This window comes from Oncorhynchus keta, chromosome 7 (assembly GCF_023373465.1).
Source record: "Oncorhynchus keta strain PuntledgeMale-10-30-2019 chromosome 7, Oket_V2, whole genome shotgun sequence".
Classification (NCBI taxonomy): Eukaryota; Metazoa; Chordata; class Actinopteri; order Salmoniformes; family Salmonidae; genus Oncorhynchus; species Oncorhynchus keta.
In genome coordinates this window covers 16,031,210-16,049,825 of record NC_068427.1, presented here as the reverse complement: position 1 = coordinate 16,049,825, position 18,616 = coordinate 16,031,210, and the positions used below count along the sequence as shown (strand labels likewise).

At 40.7% G+C, this 18,616-nt stretch overlaps 2 protein-coding genes across 2 annotated transcripts in view; both read right to left on the bottom strand.

Moving 5' to 3' along the window:
• Positions 1-301: 301 nt before the first annotated feature.
• On the bottom strand, positions 302-9,608 carry LOC118386069 (interferon alpha/beta receptor 1a-like). Its single transcript, XM_035773466.2, has 6 exons — positions 9,299-9,608; positions 8,592-8,718; positions 8,252-8,433; positions 7,676-7,833; positions 3,771-3,915; positions 302-3,651 (listed from the first exon to the last, which is right to left on the bottom strand). The coding sequence occupies exons 1-6, from the start codon at positions 9,345-9,347 to the stop codon at positions 3,239-3,241; spliced, it is 1,074 nt and encodes a 357-aa protein (XP_035629359.1). The 5' UTR covers positions 9,348-9,608; the 3' UTR covers positions 302-3,238.
• A 128-nt stretch (positions 9,609-9,736) lies between these two features.
• LOC118386068 (interferon alpha/beta receptor 1a-like) overlaps positions 9,737-18,616 on the bottom strand; it is a 36,949-nt gene continuing 28,069 nt past the window's right edge. The window contains exons 6-8 of the mRNA XM_035773465.2: positions 18,297-18,451; positions 14,852-15,259; positions 9,737-14,765 (exon numbers count right to left, since the gene is read on the bottom strand). Of these exons, the coding sequence (XP_035629358.2) occupies positions 14,688-14,765; positions 14,852-15,259; positions 18,297-18,451 (641 nt within the window). The 3' untranslated portion in view covers positions 9,737-14,687. The remainder of the gene's footprint in view (positions 14,766-14,851; positions 15,260-18,296; positions 18,452-18,616) is intronic.

The following is an 18,616-nucleotide window of genomic DNA, read 5'->3' as shown; positions in this document are numbered from 1 at the left end:
ACCGGCATTCAAAAAGAAGCCTAAATGATTCTTATTTACAGTACAGTAGCAAATCACTTACATAATAACAACTTGAAGCATTGTTCAAGATACCCAAGGACACGTGACAGTAAACATTTGAATTGTTCAAGTGGTGGTATGCACACCGGTGGTATGCTAATATGGATGTTGGAATTGAGCCCGTCTCCCTATACTGGGATCTCTTCATTCATTAATTCATTTTTTTTTTATTATAGATTTTTTAGGTACACTACTGTTAGTAATTTATGTTATTCTTCAATAACACAAACTCCAACGCAAATCAGGGGGAGAAAAATAGGTTTATTCAGATTATTATTATTTATTTGACAAATCAAGATGTTGTGCTGGAAGGTAGATGTTCAGTTTCCCCTGTCCTCAGCTTTTCCCCACTGAACAAAGGAACATGATGCCATTTATAACCCCCCACCCTAGCCTGGGGTTGTCCTTGCAGTACAACTTGGCCAATAGCCAAATAACAAGTATCCTGCTCTCGACTCAATGTACAGACCAATGAAAACCTGGCACAAGTCACTGAGTTCAGAAGTGACATTCCACAGATTCTAACATATGATGAACTGAAACCCAACTCCTATTTACAATTCACTATTGACCATTAGTACTCTAGTTTTTAATCCTCTCATCCTCTGCGTTGTGTATTTATTTTCAAAATATTCTTATGCTACCGTTCAAAAGATTGGGGTCACTTAGAAATGTCCTTGTTTTTTAAAGAAAAGCACTTGTCCATTAACTTCTTGGTGACAGGGTTATTGAGTAGCTTGGATGAATAAGGTGCCCAGAGTAAACTGCCTGCTACTCTGTCCCAGATGCTAATATATGCATAGTATTAGTAGTATTGGATAGAAAACACTCTGACGTTTCGAAAACTGTTTGAATGATGTCTGTGAGTATAACAGAACTCATATCACAGGCGAAAACCTGAGACAAATCCAACCAGGAAGTGGGAAATCTGAGGTTTGTAGTTTTTCAACTCTTTGCCATTCCAATACACAGTGTAAATGGGGTCATATTGCACTTCCTAAGGCTTCCACTAGATGTCAACCGTCTTTAGAACTTTGTTTGAGGCTTCTACTGTAAAGTGGGGGCGAATGAGAGGGGATTGAGCCCAGTGTCTGGCAGAGTGCCACAGCTATTGCTTTTCTACAGACAATGGACTTCTCCGGTTGGAACATTATTGAAGATTTATGATAAAAACATCCTAAAGATTGATTCTATACTTAGTTTGACAAGTTTCTATGACCTGTAATATAACTTTTTGAACTTTTCGTCCGATGTTCGGCTGGACCTGAACGCGCGTTTGGATTTGTTTATCAAACGCCCTAATAAAAAAAGCTATTTGGATATAAATGATTAACTTTATCAAACAAATCAAACATTTATTGTGGAACTGGGATTCCTGTGAGTGCATTCTGATGAAGATCATCAAAGAAAAGTGAATATTTAATGCTATTTCTGACTAATGTTGACTACACAATATGACGGATATCTTTTTGGCTGCTCTGTTGTCTGAACGCTGTACTCAGATTATTGCATGGTTTGCTTTTTCCGTAACGTAAAAAAAATATCTGACACGGCGGTTGCATTAAGGAGAAGTATAGCTCTAATTCCATGTATAACACTTGTATTTTCATCAACATTAATGATGAGTATTTCTGTAAATTGATGTGGCTCTCTGCACAATCACCGCATGTTTTAGAACTACTGAACATAACGCGGCAATGTAAAATGAGTTTTTTAAATATAAATATGCACTTTAGCAAACAAAACACACATGTATTGTGTAACATGAAGTCCTCATCAGTGTCATCTGATGAGGATAATCAACGGTTAGTGATTAATTTTATCTCTATTTGTGCTTTTTGTGACTCTCTTTGGCTGGAAAAATGGCTGTGTTTTTCTGTGACTTGGTGGTGACCTAACAATAGTTTGTGGTGCTTTCGCTGTAAAGCCTTTTTAAAATCAGACACTGTGGCTGGATTAACGAGAATTTTATCTTTAAAATGGTGCAAAATACTTGTATGCTTGAGGAATTTTAATTATGAGATTTTTGTTGTTTTGAATTTGGGGGCCCTGCACTTTCACTGGCTGTTGGCGAGGTGGGACGCTATCATCCCACATATCCCAGAGGGGTTCAAATAACATAAAATCGATCAGAAATACAGTGTAGACATTGTTAATGTTGTAAATTACTATTGTAGATGGAAACTGATTTTGAATGGAATATCTACGTAGGCGTACAGAGGCCCAGTATCAGCAACCATCACTCCTGTGTTCCAATGGCATGTGTTAGCTAATCCAAGTTTATCATTTTGAAATTCTAATTGATCATTAGAAAACCCTTTTGCAATGATGTTAGAATAGCTGAAAATGTAGTCCTGCTTAAAGAAGCAATAAAATGTGCCTTCTTTAGAATAGTTGAGTATCTGGAGCATCAGCATTTGTGGGATAAATTACAGGCTCAAAATGGCCAGAAACAAAGTACTTTCTTCTGAAACTCGTCAGTCTATTCTTGTTCTGAGAAATGAAAGCTATTCCATGCGAGAAATTGCCAAGAAACTGAATATCTCGCACAATTCTGTGTACTACTCCATTCACAGAACAGTGCAAACTGGCGCTAACCAGAATAGAATGAGGAGTGGGAGGCCCCGGTGCGAAACTGAGCAAGAGGACAAGTACATTAGAGTATCTAGTTTGAGAAACAGACGCCTCACAAGTCCTCAACTGGCAGCTTCATTAAATAGTACTCGCAAAACTTCAGTCTCAACGTCAACAGTGAATAGGCGACTCTGGGATGCTGGCCATCTAGACAGATTTGCAAAGAAAAAGCCATATCTCAGACAGGCAAATAAAAAGAAAAGTTTAAGATGGGCAAAAGAACACTGGACAGGGGAACTCTAAATGGCCTGTGAATTATCTGAGCAAAATATATTTCATATCTCCTATTGCATGGGAATAACGTAAAAATAATAACATATACAGTACATTCCATAACCTGCATTATTGGCAATTATTCCCAGGCAACTCAATAAACTCAACTGCAATGGGTCTTATAGCTAGTCTAAAAATGTCTTAAAAAGTAATTTGACTAAAAGAGAATTTCCCCAAGAGCTCTCCTCTTGACAGTGAATCCAAGCCTGCTTCCCAAAATTCCACTAATTGCTCTACAGCAGTTTGCTATGGGGATCCATTTTTTTTCTTCTCAGTGTGTCTCTTTAGGTTGACTTGTTGTTGTTGATCCTGCGCTCTTCTTTCCACTGTCTTCTCCTGAGTAGATCCCAGAGTCCTGACTGGAGCTGCCTTGTTCTCTCTGGATGGAGGAGGAGCCACTGTCCAGCTCCGCCTCAACATCTCCCTGACCCTTGACCTGTTGCTGTTGACCCTGGCTTGTCTGCTCTACCTGTACAGCCACCACAACTGTGGCCACACAGCTCTCCTCCCGAGGCAGGAGGAGAAGGGATATTGTATCCTGTGTGTTATGCAGTATACTGCTGGGAAATGTGTGCTTTGAGACAATACTTTTTCTCTTTTTGTGGCATCTGTAGACAGGCACTGTCGTCATCAGAGCTACACAGCCCAGCAGAGCCAGCAACACCTTCCACACCGGAGGATATCCTTAAAGGGACAAACAGAGCAGGCGTCAATATAGATGTTAAGCTCAAATCTGAAAGATCCCTTTTTCAGGGACAATGTGGATTTAAATGTAATGGTGTGTAAATGGTTCTCAATTTTACCCAGGGTCCTCACACACTGTTGCTGCGTGTATGGGCTGGTCTTATTGTACAATTTGTTGAATGCATTGACCTGCAGGCAGTACTCTGTCCAGGGCTTCAGCGGGAACAATGTTCCCTCTGTGGATTCAAAAACTTTCTCTTGTTTCTGTATGATGTAGACAAAAGCACACAGTAAGACATATAAATAGTACTTGAGTTGAGCATTTTGAAAAAACAAAAAGGTGTGACATTGATTGATAAAGCAGTGAGCTCTACTTTTTTCAGATATCTCAACAACAACAAAAATGTCAAAAATGACTTTGTTGTCTTTAAGCCATTTTGATAAAACTTTGGAAGTATGCTTGGGTGTTTAACTTCCTGACTGATGTCTAGAGATGTTGCTTCAATATATCCACATAATTTTCCTCTCTAATGATGCCATCTATTTTGTGAAGTGCACCAGTCCCTCCTGCAGCAAAGCACCCCCACAACATGATGCTGCCACTCCTGTGCTTCACGGTTCAGATGGTGTTCTTCGGCTTGCAAGAGTCCCCCTTCTTCCTCCAAATATAACGAGGGTCATTATGGCCAAACAGTTCTATTTTTGTTTCATCAGACCAGAGAACATTTCTCCAAAAAGTATGATCTTTGTCCCCATGCAAACCGTACTCTGACTTTATGGTGGTTTTGAAGCAGTGGTTTCTTCATTGTTGAGCGGCCTTTCAGGTTATGTCAATATAGGACTTGTTTTACTGTGGATTTCGATACTTTGTATCTGTTTCCTCCAGCATCTTCACAAGGTCCTTTGCTATTGTTCTGGGAATGATTTGCACTTTTTGCACCACAGTATGTTCATCTCTAGGAGACAGAACACGTCTCCTTCCTGAGCGGTATGACGGCTGCGTGGTCCCATGGTGTTTATAATTGCGTACTATTGTTTGTACAGATGAACGTGGTACATTCAGGCATTTGGAAATTGCTCCCAAGGATGAACCAGACTTGTGGAGGTCTACAATCTTTATACTGAGGTCTTGGCTGATTTATTTTGATTTTCCCATGATGTGAAGCAAAGAGGCACTGAATTTGAAGGTAGGCCTTGAAATACATCCACAGGTACACCTCCAATTGTTGAACTTCTCTAGGATAGGGGGCAGTATTTTGACATCCGGATGAAAAGCGGGCCCAAAGTAAACTGCCTGTTACTCAGGCCCAGAAGCTAGGATATGCATATATGGTAGATTTGGATAGAAAACACTCTAAAGTTTCCAAAACTGTTAAAATGATGTCTGAGTATAACATAACTGATATGGCAGGAGAAAACCTGAGAAAAATCCACCCAGGAAGTGGATTTTTAAAAATGTTTGTAGTTTTCCATTGACTGTCTATACAGATTCCATCGATTTAGGACTCAAATTGCACTTCCTATGGCTTCCAATAGATGTCAACAGACTTTAGAAATTGTTTCAGGCTTGTATTCTGAAAAATGAGGGTGTAAGACCACTCTGAATGAGTGGACACTGCAGTGTCCCAGAGGTTTTTAATGCGTGCAACCCTGTTTTCCTTTTATATTGACAAAGCTTTTGTCCGGTTGACATATTATTGATTATTATGACTAAAAACAACCTGAAGATTGATTATAAACATAACATAAAAGCCAGTCTCTTTCACTCCTTATATTCTATGCTTCTGATTTATCATTTAATATCTCAATGTTCAAAGTTTAGCCAATTCCAACAGTCATGACGTGGACCTTTCTGGGTGTAGATCATAGCCCCCCTCTCACTCGCTCTCCTAACCCAGGTTTATTACCTCAGGTCATAAATACTGGGTAGAAACTACCATGCCATATCGAGGGAGAGAGTCTCCCAGAACAGAGACTTGGCCAAACACCTAAATCTCCAAAATGGGAGAATTAAACAATATGTCCACTTTTGAGAATGTGGGAAGGGTCCGTGGACACTTAAGGGACAGTTATGACGAGTGTGTTTCATTTGGGGACCTCATGAAGGACAGGAAACACACAACTATATCTCTGAATGTGTACATTTTTAAATTATAGGGTGTGCATCTAATTCTTGTATTAAATGAATGAGTAAAGATGTAACTATTTGTGAAATTATGTAATGTGATGTTAACCTTTTTAAAATGAATTGTTTTCATCAGTAAAATATGCTCACTCAGTGGCCACGCCCAAGTGAATAGGCATTGGTTGGAAATTATGAACCAACACCTTTTGTACATTTCTGTAAGAGGCCCCGTGACCCAATTCATGGCAGACTAAGCAAATCCCAGCAGGAGCTGTGGTTGCAAATGGTTGAACGACTACAACCTAATGAAATTAACTTTAGTTCCCGATGAAGTGAGGACTGGTGTCGATGCATTCAAAAGGGCAAATTTCAACGTGGAGGTGACATTTGCCACGCTGGAAGGATACATTTTAACTATACCAGCCAGAATACAACACGAGCTGAGTATGGCAACTTGGTATCAACTTTGAACTCTTATTCACTAAAGAAATTATACATCCTAGAAGTCGAGTTAGCAGCAGCAGCTGTAAACGTGCGTGGCCTAGGAAAGGACAGACAATCTCTTCAGAAAGACAGGGTACTACAATGTAACTGTTCAACCACACGACGACAGACGACAACGTATCCGCCCTACAACCAGAAATATTCTTCAAAGGATATGGGACATCTCTGCTGGGCAACTCAGGCTTCCATCTTCTAACAATCTATCGAAGCGCAGCTCAGAGTAAATATATTTCTTGCATTTTCCTTTTTCAAATGGGAGGTTATTTAGAGTGCATAAAATTCTGTATTTACGATAGGATAGCTTCATAAGGTCCGATAGAGACACAATCCTTTTGTTCCTCAGTCTTCCCGCGCTTTCATTCAAACCCAACCCCCTTTCTTTGTGTAACCAGCCAGCCGTCATATCAGTTTTGTCCGCTAGGGACGTTTTCTTTTATTATATAATTAGTAATCAATGTATGATCCATCCTGTGTGATTATTTTGGTATTTAGTAAATAAACAATTCAACCAAATTTTGTATTGCTGATTCAACTTGTTAGCCAGGGTTCGTGAAGATAACCAAGAAATTTACGACGTTCAGATAAGACTGAATAAGGTGACGATTAATAATTGACTGCTATTGATATAAAAGATTAACGGGTCTTTAAGAGTTTATTCGAAAGATAACAGCTCTATAAACATTCTTCCGTGGTGCCCCGACTTCCTAGTTAATTACATTTACATGATATGTTTATTCAGGTTATATTATTTACAGAGAATTGATTTGATAAAATAGCATGTCAAATATAATGTAGTCCATAGTAAAGACACAACAGTATGTAAGTAACAGATGGATTATGAGAGAAAACCACCAAAGCTCCTTCACGTCCTGTTTCCTGCCCTTCTTTTCTATGTCACATGGCCCAACCACACAACAGGGGACAATAACACAAGTGAGGCACTTGAGGATAGGCATTGAAGAGTGAACAAAGAAGAAATGGAAACCTTTTCTTCATCTTTGCAGGCTTCAAATACACCAAAAACTTGTTTGATCTGGCAACATTTGAAAAGGCAATGCAGCGTGTCCTTTTTAGACAGAGGACATGTTACACCCCACCCCCCGGTCTCTTATCACAGCATATCCAGCTGCTAGACTTCAAAGAAAAGACAGCACAGTTTGTTTTATAATTGGTTTGGAGGATATTATGTTACGAGAAAGGTCAGTGGAGTGGCGCTATTTGCTTGTGCACATGAGATGACATGACATGTCTGGCCCTCCGCAGGTGCTTCCGAAAGAGCTGTTCACGGCGGTTTGCCGTTTATTCCCATCTTAACAAAACTCCTACCACCACTCTACTTGTGAATAATCACTACTACTTAACCATAAAAGCCTAGCTGTTGAAGTGAGTCCTGACCTTGCTGGGTGAATGCTTCTCCCAATACTGCAGACTGAAGGACATGTCTAACACAGATCTCATGGGGGTGTTCTGCTCCGTCATTGGCTCCCTGAAGCTCACTGTTAACATAGTGTCCCCTGGATCGAACGCCACATGGGATGGGGGGCCTAGGTCCGCTGTAACACAGGAACAAACAGTGTTGTCAATGGCTACATCACAGCCTCAACTGCAATAACCTATGGCACTTGAGCACATGCTGTTTTTAAGTCTGTAGGCTAGCATTGTTCCACTTTACAGACATGATTCAAATGATCAACAAACTAATTTTAGACCACAGTTATTTGAATCAGGTGTGTTTTATGAATCCTGTGTAGGTCAGTTGTTAGAGCATGGCACTTGCAACGCCATGGCTGTAGGTTCGATTCCCACAGTGGACCAGTATGAAAAATGTATGAAAATGTATGCACCTACCACTAAGTTTGCCTGGATAAGAGCCTCTGCTAAGTGACAAAAAATGTGTTGGAGTTGGGCTGAAACAAAAGCTTGCACACAGCCAAAGTGTGCATGTCCAGTTACAGATGTTGTTGGCCTCACCATGTTCATCAGGAACGAACTTCAGCCTGTACCAGTCTGACATCTGACCCCTGCCCTCGGCCCTCACTCTCAGTATGTATGACCCCATGTAGAAGTCCAGCTCCCTAGAGAAGTCACACCTCTCCTCAGTTATCCTGATACACATCCCTGTGTAGGACCTCTCGTCCAACTGTTTATGAGAACTATGAGGAGACAAGAGAGGAAAAATGGCTAGCTTGTTGGTGAGGTTCATTCAAGTACCAGACAGCATGCTTGAAGCAGAGTAAAACAGAATAAGCATATTTTTGACTGAATATGTACCTTTTATTGTCCTGGATTAAGAAAGGCTCTTGGTACTCACAATGTGTATTGAGCGGTGAACGTGATGTTGCGATTGGCCATGGAGTGATTCCAGTCCCATTTCATGATGTATCGAGTGTTCACTGCATCCATCCTCACATTATAAGGTCTAGGCAGCGCAGCAAACACTGAGGGAAACGCCAGAATTATGTCAGAATTCAGATGTTCTTTAGTATCACAGCAGTGTTGATGTTATAGTAACGTTACAGCAGAGGTGGAGGACAATGACGACATTACACCAACATCTAGGCCTACTGAGACTTTTTAGTCTGCTGGAGCAGTATCACTCTAAGACATGATAAAGCTGTTGTGGAAGGAGTGTGAAATGAATAGAATTCGAATTAATGTGGTTAAGATATGAACCACTCATAACACACCTTTGCCTAGACGAGACAGTTTACTGACATGTAGCACAGGATGTTGAGAAAGAAAAGGAAACCAAGACATCTTCAGCCTGTTTTATTATGTTATGTACATCATTTTTAAACCCGTGTGGCAGCTCATCCTAAATCTTCAAAGATTGGTACAGTTCAGAGAATACACAATGACTATACACGATTAATATTGCAAGATTTTAGATTAATTTGTAACACTTGTTTAGGTGGGATTTACTTGAATCAAAATGTCTATTCTCCGCTCAATCATTGCAAAAATAAGCCGAGTGGAGCGGTCTGTCGTTTCGCTTTCATTTTGAATCAAAATATTTACCGGTGTATGCAAGGAGAAAAACTGGCCATGCAAATAGACGTAATTTCATATCTTGATCCCTGGTCTTGATCGCTTCCCTCCCCTCTATTTCCACGTCGACCCTTCTTCAGTCACCGCGACAAGACCTCTCAAGGATGCGCGGCATTGCGTTGTTCTCATTATACCCTACACACGTGGAAGCGTGTGTTCACGATCGTACCTTTCCGCCCCAGTACAATTCAATGTAGAAACCAACCACACACACAGGAAATCAAAATTACAGTGCTAAAAGTTAGTCACTGTCTGGAAGAAGCAGCACGCACTCTCAATGCCACACGTGACCGATACTCATTTTTTTTAAATAACAAAAAAGTGAAATCACAAATGTAACAGAGGTCAAGTTCACAGCATGTTACAACATCAATGAATCAGTATGCAATCAAACACTTAGGCAAGACGTATGAGGCGAGTTAAATACTTTAATATGAATTCAACTCAATTTGGATGCAATAATACAGCATGTTCAGTATTGTACAGCATGACCAAAGATATACATGAAGACAACCATTGTTTTGTGCATACTATTCACCAGGACTACTTTCAGTGGCAATTTTAGCATGTCAATCTTGGTGAGACAAACATGTTATTTTATATGCATGCCAGCGAAGGGGCGACAAAACTCTAAACAATACATGAAATGTACAACACTACACCAAACGTGATCACGACACGCAGGTTAAAATAGCAAAACAAACTCTGAACCAATGACATTAATTTAGGGACAGGTCGAAAAGCATTAAACATGTATGGAAATTTAGCTAGTTAGCTTGCTAGCTCACTTGTCCTATTTAGCTAGCTTGCTGTTGCTAGCAAATTTGTCCTGGGATATAAACATTGAGTTGTTATTTTACCCGAAATGCACAACGTCCCCTACTCCGACAATTAATCCACACATATAACGGTCAACCAAATAATTTCTAGTGATCTCTCCTCCTTCCAGGATGATGCATAGCTCTCGACCTTAGTCTCTCCTGAGTCCGTACGGGAGTTGCAGCGATGAGACAAGACTGTAACTACCAATTGGATTTCACAAAATTGGTTAAAAAAAATGTAAAAAATAGAAAGGACTTCTATTTTAGCCCGTGGCAACGCAGACGCTCGTTGACGTGCACGAGCAGTGTGGGTGCAATAAATTAATAACATAGATTTCCAAATGTATTTTTGCAAGCTGTGTAGTCAGGGTAGGGTAAAACTCGAAAATTCAAGCCCCTTGGGTGCTGCCATAGAGTTACATTTGAAGTGCCCACCCAAGAAGGTTCGAGGTCATTGACCACAGATATGTGATCTGACGTAATTTCATCTAAAGTAGCTTTGATTGGACGGATCATGTCATCAACATACTTTCAAAATCTTAGCTAGCAGTCATCATTATGAATCAAGTCGACAATTTACTGGCAAATCCTAACGTCAAGCATTGCAAAGCAATCACTAGCCTGCTATTCAGTGGAGTGGCTATCTGGTCCCAAGTCTGGGATCAAGGGTGTCTTTTCCAATCTTAAAATGATAAAACATTCAACATTGGCATGCTTCATTGACAGCATGGCCATAGTTTGTACATCTCAATTGAGTTTAAATGTATTTGGCTAAGGTGTACATAAACTTCTGACTTCAACTGTACAGGCATGTAATACAAAGAGCTGTTTGTAGCTGGTTATAATAATAAAGCATAGGAAATTCACATTTGTATTGGCTTCGGTTTTGAGGCTTTAGCTGATATACATTATGGTTATTTGTTGAAAATATTTTATGTCACTTTTATCAACTTAAGTGACGCTGATAATTTCCACTTTTTTAACTTTGACAAAATGTTATTGTATTTACAATGAAAAACCTCTAGGAGGTATTTGTTCGACAGGGGAGTTTTCAGCTCAGAGAACAAATGCATCAATAACAGACCTTCAAATAAATCACACACGAGATTCAGTTCTTCTTTAAGACTCAGGGGTCCAATCAGCAACAGTTGGAGCAAAGCACCTTTCATGACAAAGAGGAAGTCAAATAATGAGAAGGTCTCAGAGAGAAAACATGACACTATTCTTGATTTCAGATTCTATAAGAATCATAAAAAGGACAAACTAATACATTTAACATGTACATAAAAAGCAACATGCACGATGGGCTTCGTTTTGAAGATGTCTTGACTGGACAAACTTGAGGTTGATTATCTGCACCATACTTGTGATTGAAAATGTTCAAATTTAACTGTTTAAACTGATGAGCTACCCTGTTTCCCCATGAATTCCTTCATTTATTTTGAATGGGGATTACCGCTTTAGTTACAGTATAGGGGAACACACAACATCTTGCAGCAGTCAGTCTTCATACATGCCAATGGACCAACGGTCACAGAATTAGCTGGAAAAAGAAGGCATGCCATTGGCAGTGACCAGCACTGTCTGACATGTAGTTTGGAGCACGCCCATCTCACGATACCATGCCACTACACTCTTCCAGCATGGCCATAGAAAAGAAAGGTGGGCTGGGGTCTTGTTGATATTCTTAATCTGATAGATGCTCCTTCCTCTCCCACCTTTAATATTGTTTCTATGCCCTTAAAACACAGAGCAACATGGGATTCCCAGAACAACCCAGGCACAAATTCACAACTGTCACAGTGAGAAGGTAGAATAAAGACAAAACAGGAATCACATTAATAACATGCCATCCTGTCACAAGGTGGCTATGGATGGTACCTTGAGTAGGGGTGTAAAAGTTCACAGAACCTGGTTTTGGGGTCGCGCTACGGTTCAGATTTGGTACAGCGGGAAAATGTCAACAGTTACTGTAGTTCATTTTTGTTTATATTTTTTTAAATGAAAACACATGATTACTCAACAACACTAAAATAAAGTGCAATATGTGTGTGAAATCAACATGTAAACATGGCTCAGACATTGTAGAAGCCTATGCTATAAGGTTTTCTTCCCAAGAGAAAAATATGTGCACTTGTGTGACTCTCATAAAGGGGGCGTGTCTGTAGCGCGGTACTTTTCATTTCCCAGTTGAGGGAAATGTGAAGGGCTGTCACTTAAGTAGCTCTCCGTAGCCCTGGGAGGTCCATCCATCTGTAGTAAGCACAACACAGGGTGCATTGGCCTATTTATTGACAACTTCTGTTTCAGCTTGCTTATATAGAGTGGGTACTACCCATCTGCTGAAATGGGTGCGAGTGGGTGAAGTTCGTAACGTGGCTTGAGCACTTTCAAGAAGTGCTGAAACGCTGTATTCTTCTCAACCACCGAGAATGGGCGCATTTCCATGGTAATAAACATACCTATCGCTCTTGTCATTTGTTTATTTTGGCCCGGTCAGAATCAGCTGCGAAGGGCTGCTTGAATGCAGCGGGGAGACGACGTTGTGTTGTTTTTTTTGAGTTGCCGTCTTGTTCTGGTGGTAGGAATACTGGCGTGATGTCGGCGTAACTGTGTCAACATGTTGAGGTGTTGGCAGCTGCATAGGCTATTCTCTTCCAGCACTGGCAACATACTCTGTGTCCATCCCTGCAATAATCTTACTGGGAAGCCAAAATGTTCCCAAACTGGTGATGGGGAATCCTCCTGGTTAATCGACCCCACCACTCGCCATTGGACAGAAAGAACTATTTCCTGGCTGTGCCTCTCAAAAAGGACAGTTAGAGATCCATCAATTAAGATTCAAATTGTAATTACAACGTGCACATTCTGTAGTCTCTAGTTGTTTTAACGGGATAGCCTGAAATGTTTTTGTTGTTGCTCAGATTTACCCAAGAGGCATACAATGCAGCCTATAGGCCTAGTGAAATATCCATGTACAGTGCCAGTCAAAAGTTTGTACACCTACTCATTCCAGGGTTTCTTGATTTTGACTATTTTCTACATTGTAGAATAAAAACTATGAAATAACAGATATGGAATCAAGTAGTAACCAAACAAGTGTTAGAAGAATATAAAATATTTTGATTTAAGTAGCCACCTTCTCAACCACCTTCATGAGAAATGCTTTTCCAACAGTCTTGCAGGAGTTCTCACATATGCTGAGCACTTGTTGGCTGCTTTTCCTTCACTCTGCAGTCCAACTAATCTCAAACCATCTCAATTGGGTTTAGGTCGGGTGATTGTGGAGGCCAGGTCATCGGATGCAGCATTCCATCACTCTCCTTCTTGGTCAAATAGCTCTTACACAGCCTGGAGGTGTGTTCTGGGTCATTGTCATGTTAAAAAATTAATGATAGTCCCACTAAGTGCAAACCGATGGGATGGCGTATTGCTGCAGAATGCTGTGCCTTGAATTCTAAATAAATCAGTGTCACCAGCAAAGCACCCCCACACCATCACACCTCCATGCTTTACGGTGGGAACTACACATGCGATCATCCATTGACCTACTCTCCGTCTCAAAGACACATCGTTTGGAACCAAACATCTCAAATGTGGACTCATCAGACCAAAGGACAGATTTCCACCGGTTTAATGTGCAATACTCGTGTTTCTTGGCCCAAGCAAGTCTTCTTCTTAATGGTGTCCTTCAGTAGTGGTTTCATTGCAGCAATTCAACCACGAAGGCCTGATGCACGCAGTCTCCTCTAAACAGTTGATGTTGAGATGTGTCTGTTACTTGAACTCTGAAGCATTTATTTGGGTAGCAATTTCTGAGGCTGCTAACTCTAATGAACTTATCCTCTGCAGTAGAGGTAACTCTGGGTCTTCCTTTCCTGTGGCGGTCCTCATGAGAGCCGGTTTCATCATAGCGCTTGATGGTTTTTGCGACTTCACTTGAAGAAACTTTCAAAGTTCTTTCCATTTTCCGGATTGACTGACCTTCATGTCTTAAAGTAATGATGGACTGTCATTTGTCTTCGCTTATTTGAGCTGTTCTTGCCATAATATGGACTTGGTCTTTTACCAAATAGGGCTATCTTCTGTATACCATCCTTACCATGTCACAACACAACTGATTGGCTCAAACACATTAAGAAGGAAAGGAATTCCACAAATTAACTTAACAAGACACCTGTTAATTGAAATGCATTCCAGGTGACAACCTCATGAATCTGGTTGAGAGGGATGCCAAGAGTGTGCAAAGCTTTCAAAGGCAAAGAGTGGCTACTTTGAAGAATCTAAAATATATACTTCGATTTGTTTAACACATTTTTGAATACTAATGATCCCATGTATGTTATTACATAGTTTGGATGTCTTCAGTATTATTATACAATTTAGAAAATAGTAAGAATAAAGAAAAACCCCGGAATGAGTGGGTGGCCAAACGTTTGACTGGTACAGTAAAATTGTTTATGTTTTAATCTGGGTTCACAGTGCAGACTGAACAGAGGTCCCCCATACCGAACGAGTCGGTATGAATATGTTTACCGTTACACCCTTACTTTTGAGATGTGTCTTTTAATCTGTGTGATGTCTTTTAAGCGAGATGTCATCAACTTCAAAGTGTCCTTTGAGGGTTAGAAAGACAGACTTCAGAGAACATTCTGTATGACCCTCCTCCTTTCCCTATTACAATTCTTCAACCATCACCTACAGTCTTTCCACCCAGCGCTCCTCTCGCTCTCCATCTCTCCTCAGACGCACACATCCACAACTCCCTCATCCGGAACTCCTTCGTCTCCAGGCTCTTCCCCCATCTCCTCCAGCTTGACCTTCTCCACTTCATTGTCTCTCCTGATTGGCTCACCCCCACCACTAGAACCCTGCTGGCCGGAGCCTCCTCTGTGGAGTAGACCCCAGAGTCTCCGCTGCCTTCACTGCCCTGGCGGCTATGCCTGCTGCTGTCATGCTGCAGCCCTGAGGGGGGAGCTGTGAAGGGAGGAGCTATGTGGATCTCCAGCAGCACCACCTCGGCGTACACGCTCAGATTATCACAGCACAGCTCTGACTCAGGAGTGAGGAGAATGGGCATTTCAGAGCCGAGGGAGGAGTCACAGAGGTACTGGTGGTGGGGGTGGGGGGGAGAGGGGAGAGGGAGCAGCATACGATTACTCAATTTATCCCAACACCCCAGAGACACACACCCACCCAAAGATACCTAGATATTACTGTTGTTTACATGCTAGCCACTGTGAGGCCTGCTGCTACTCTCTGTTTATTATACAGTGCCATGCGAAAGTATTCGGCCCCCTTGAAATTTGCGACCTTTTGCCACATTTCAGGCTTCAAACATAAAGATATAAAACTGTATTTTTTTGTGAAGAATCAACAACAAGTGGGACACAATCATGAAGTGGAACGACATTTATTGGATATTTCAAACTTTTTTAACGAATCAAAAACTGAAAAATTGGGCGTGCAAAATTATTCAGCCCCTTTACTTTCAGTGCAGCAAACTCTCTCCAGAAGTTCAGTGAGGATCTCTGAATGATCCAATGTTGACCTAAATGACTAATGATGATAAATACAATCCACCTGTGTGTAATCAAGTCTCCGTATAAATGCACCTGCACTGTGATAGTCTCAGAGGTCCGTTAAAAGCGCAGAGAGCATCATGAAGAACAAGGAACACACCAGGCAGGTCCGAGATACTGTTGTGAAGAAGTTTAAAGCCGGATTTGGATACAAAAAGATTTCCCAAGCTTTAAACATCCCAAGGAGCACTGTGCAAGCGATAATATTTAAATGGAAGGAGTATCAGACCACTGCAAATCTACCAAGACCTGGCCGTCCCTCTAAACTTTCAGCTCATACAAGGAGAAGACTGATCAGAGATGCAGCCAAGAGGCCCATGATCACTCTGGATGAACTGCAGAGATCTACAGCTGAGGTGGGAGACTCTGTCCATAGGACAACAATCAGTCGTATATTGCACAAATCTGGCCTTTATGGAAGAGTGGCAAGAGGAAAGCCATTTCTTAAAGATATCCATAAAAAGTGTCATTTAAAGTTTGCCACAAGCCACCTGGGAGACACACCAAACATGTGGAAGAAGGTGCTCTGGTCAGATGAAACCAAAATTGAACTTTTTGGCAACAATGCAAAACGTTATGTTTGGCGTGAAAGCAACACAGCTCATCACCCTGAACACACCATTCCCACTGTCAAACATGGTGGTGGCAGCATCATGGTTTGGGCCTGCTTTTCTTCAGCATGGACAGGGAAGATGGCTAAAATTGATGGGAAGATGGATGGAGCCAAATACAGGACCATTCTGGAAGAAAACCTGATGGAGTCTGCAAAAGACCTGAGACTGGGACGGAGATTTGTCTTCCAACAAGACAATGATCCAAAACATAAAGCAAAATCTACAATGGAATGGTTCAAAAATAAAATAATAATAAAATAAACATATCCAGGTGTTAGAATGGCCAAGTCAAAGTCAAGACCTGAATCCAATCGAGAATCTGTGGAAAGAACTGAAAACTGCTGTTCACAAATGCTCTCCATCCAACCTCACTGAGCTCGAGCTGTTTTGCAAGGAGGAATGGGAAAAAATTTCAGTCTCTCGATGTGCAAAACTGATAGAGACATACCCCAAGCGACTTACAGCTGTAATCGCAGCAAAAGGTGGCGCTACAAAGTATTAACTTAAGGGGGCTGAATAATTTTACACGGCCAATTTTTCAGTTTTTGAATTGTTAAAAAAGTTTGAAATATCCAATAAATGTCGTTCCACTTCATGATTGTGTCCCACTTGTTGTTGATTCTTCACAAAAAAATACAGTTTTATATCTTTATGTTTGAAGCCTGAAATGTGGCAAAAGGTCGCAAAGTTCAAGGGGGCCGAATACTTTCGCAAGGCACTGTACATACATAGTCACTTTACCCCTACCTACATGTACAATTTACCTTGACTAACCTGTATCCCCGCACATTGACTCAGTACCCCCTGTATTTAGCTTCTTAATTGTGTTACTTTTAAACTTTTGTTTATTTAGTCAATTTTGTTTTACTCCATTTTCTTAACTGCATTTTTGCTTAACTTCTTAAAGGTATAGGAGGCAGCATTTTCACTTTTGGATAAATAGCGTGCCCAATTTCAACTTCTTGCTACTCATGCCAAGAATATAAGACATGCATATTATTAGTAGATTTGGATAGAAAACACTGACGTTTCTAAAACTGTTTGAATCATGTCTGTGAGTATAATAGAACTTATGTAGCAGGCAAAACCCAGAGAATTCCTTTTTTTTTTTAGGTCTGTCTGTTCACTGAGTTCTCATTGGCAAACAATATTTCTTAGGAACTTGTTGTTGGTTGAGGTTATTCATTTGTGCAATGAAGAAGTAAGGCCATCCTGGAAAAGGGTAACGCTGTTGAGATTTGGCCAAGACTTGAAAAGTAGCGTTAGACTCGTCTTCAATTTGATCGATTATTAACGTTTAAAAATACCTAAAGGTGTATTGCAAAAGTAGTTTGAAATATTTTGGCAAAGTTTATAGGCAACTTTTGAAATATTGTGTAGTGACATTGCGCATTTTGGAAGCTGTTTTTCTATGGATCAAATGCGCCAAATAAATTGACATTTTGGATATATATGGACGGAATTAATCAAACAAAAGGACCAATTGTGATGTTTACGGGACATATTGGAGTGCCAACAAAAGAAACTCGTCAAAGGTAAGGCATGTTTTATTTTTTATTCCTGTGTTTTGTGTAGCGCCTGCAGGGTTGAAAAATGCTACCCTCTTTGTTTACTGTTGTGCTATCAACAGATAATAGCTTCTTATGCTTTCGCCGAAAGCCTTTTAGAAATCTGACATGTTGGCTGGATTCACAACGAGTGTAGCTTTAATTGAGTATCTTACATGTGTGATTTAATGAAAGTTTGATTTTTATATCAATTTATTTGAATTTGCCGTGCTGCATTTTCCCTGTTTTTTGGCGAAGTGGGACGCAAGCGTCCCCTATACCATAAGAAGTTAAGGGCTTGTAAGTAGGCATTTCACGGTAAGGTCTACACCGGTAGTATTCGGCGCATGTGACAAATACAATTTGATAGGATGTGTGTGCTTGTTAGCCCATGTACAGCCTACCTCCTGGATGTATGCAGGCAGCTGGATGGTGGGGTAGAAGGTGTGTTTGAGTACTCTGTAGAACCTAAAGAAGGTGTAGGGCAGCAGCACCAGCAGGAAACATACTACCAGGGAGACCAGGAAGTACAGGAAGATCTGCCTCCACTGGGTGTCACCTGTGGATGAAGACAATCACACAAGTGTCCTTCAGATTACAGTGCCCTCATTAATGTGTAAATACTCCTGTAAAAAAAATATATATACAAAAAAACACACTCATCCAGTATACTTACTCACACGGATACAGGTAGGTTACACACACAAACACGTCATGCTATTTC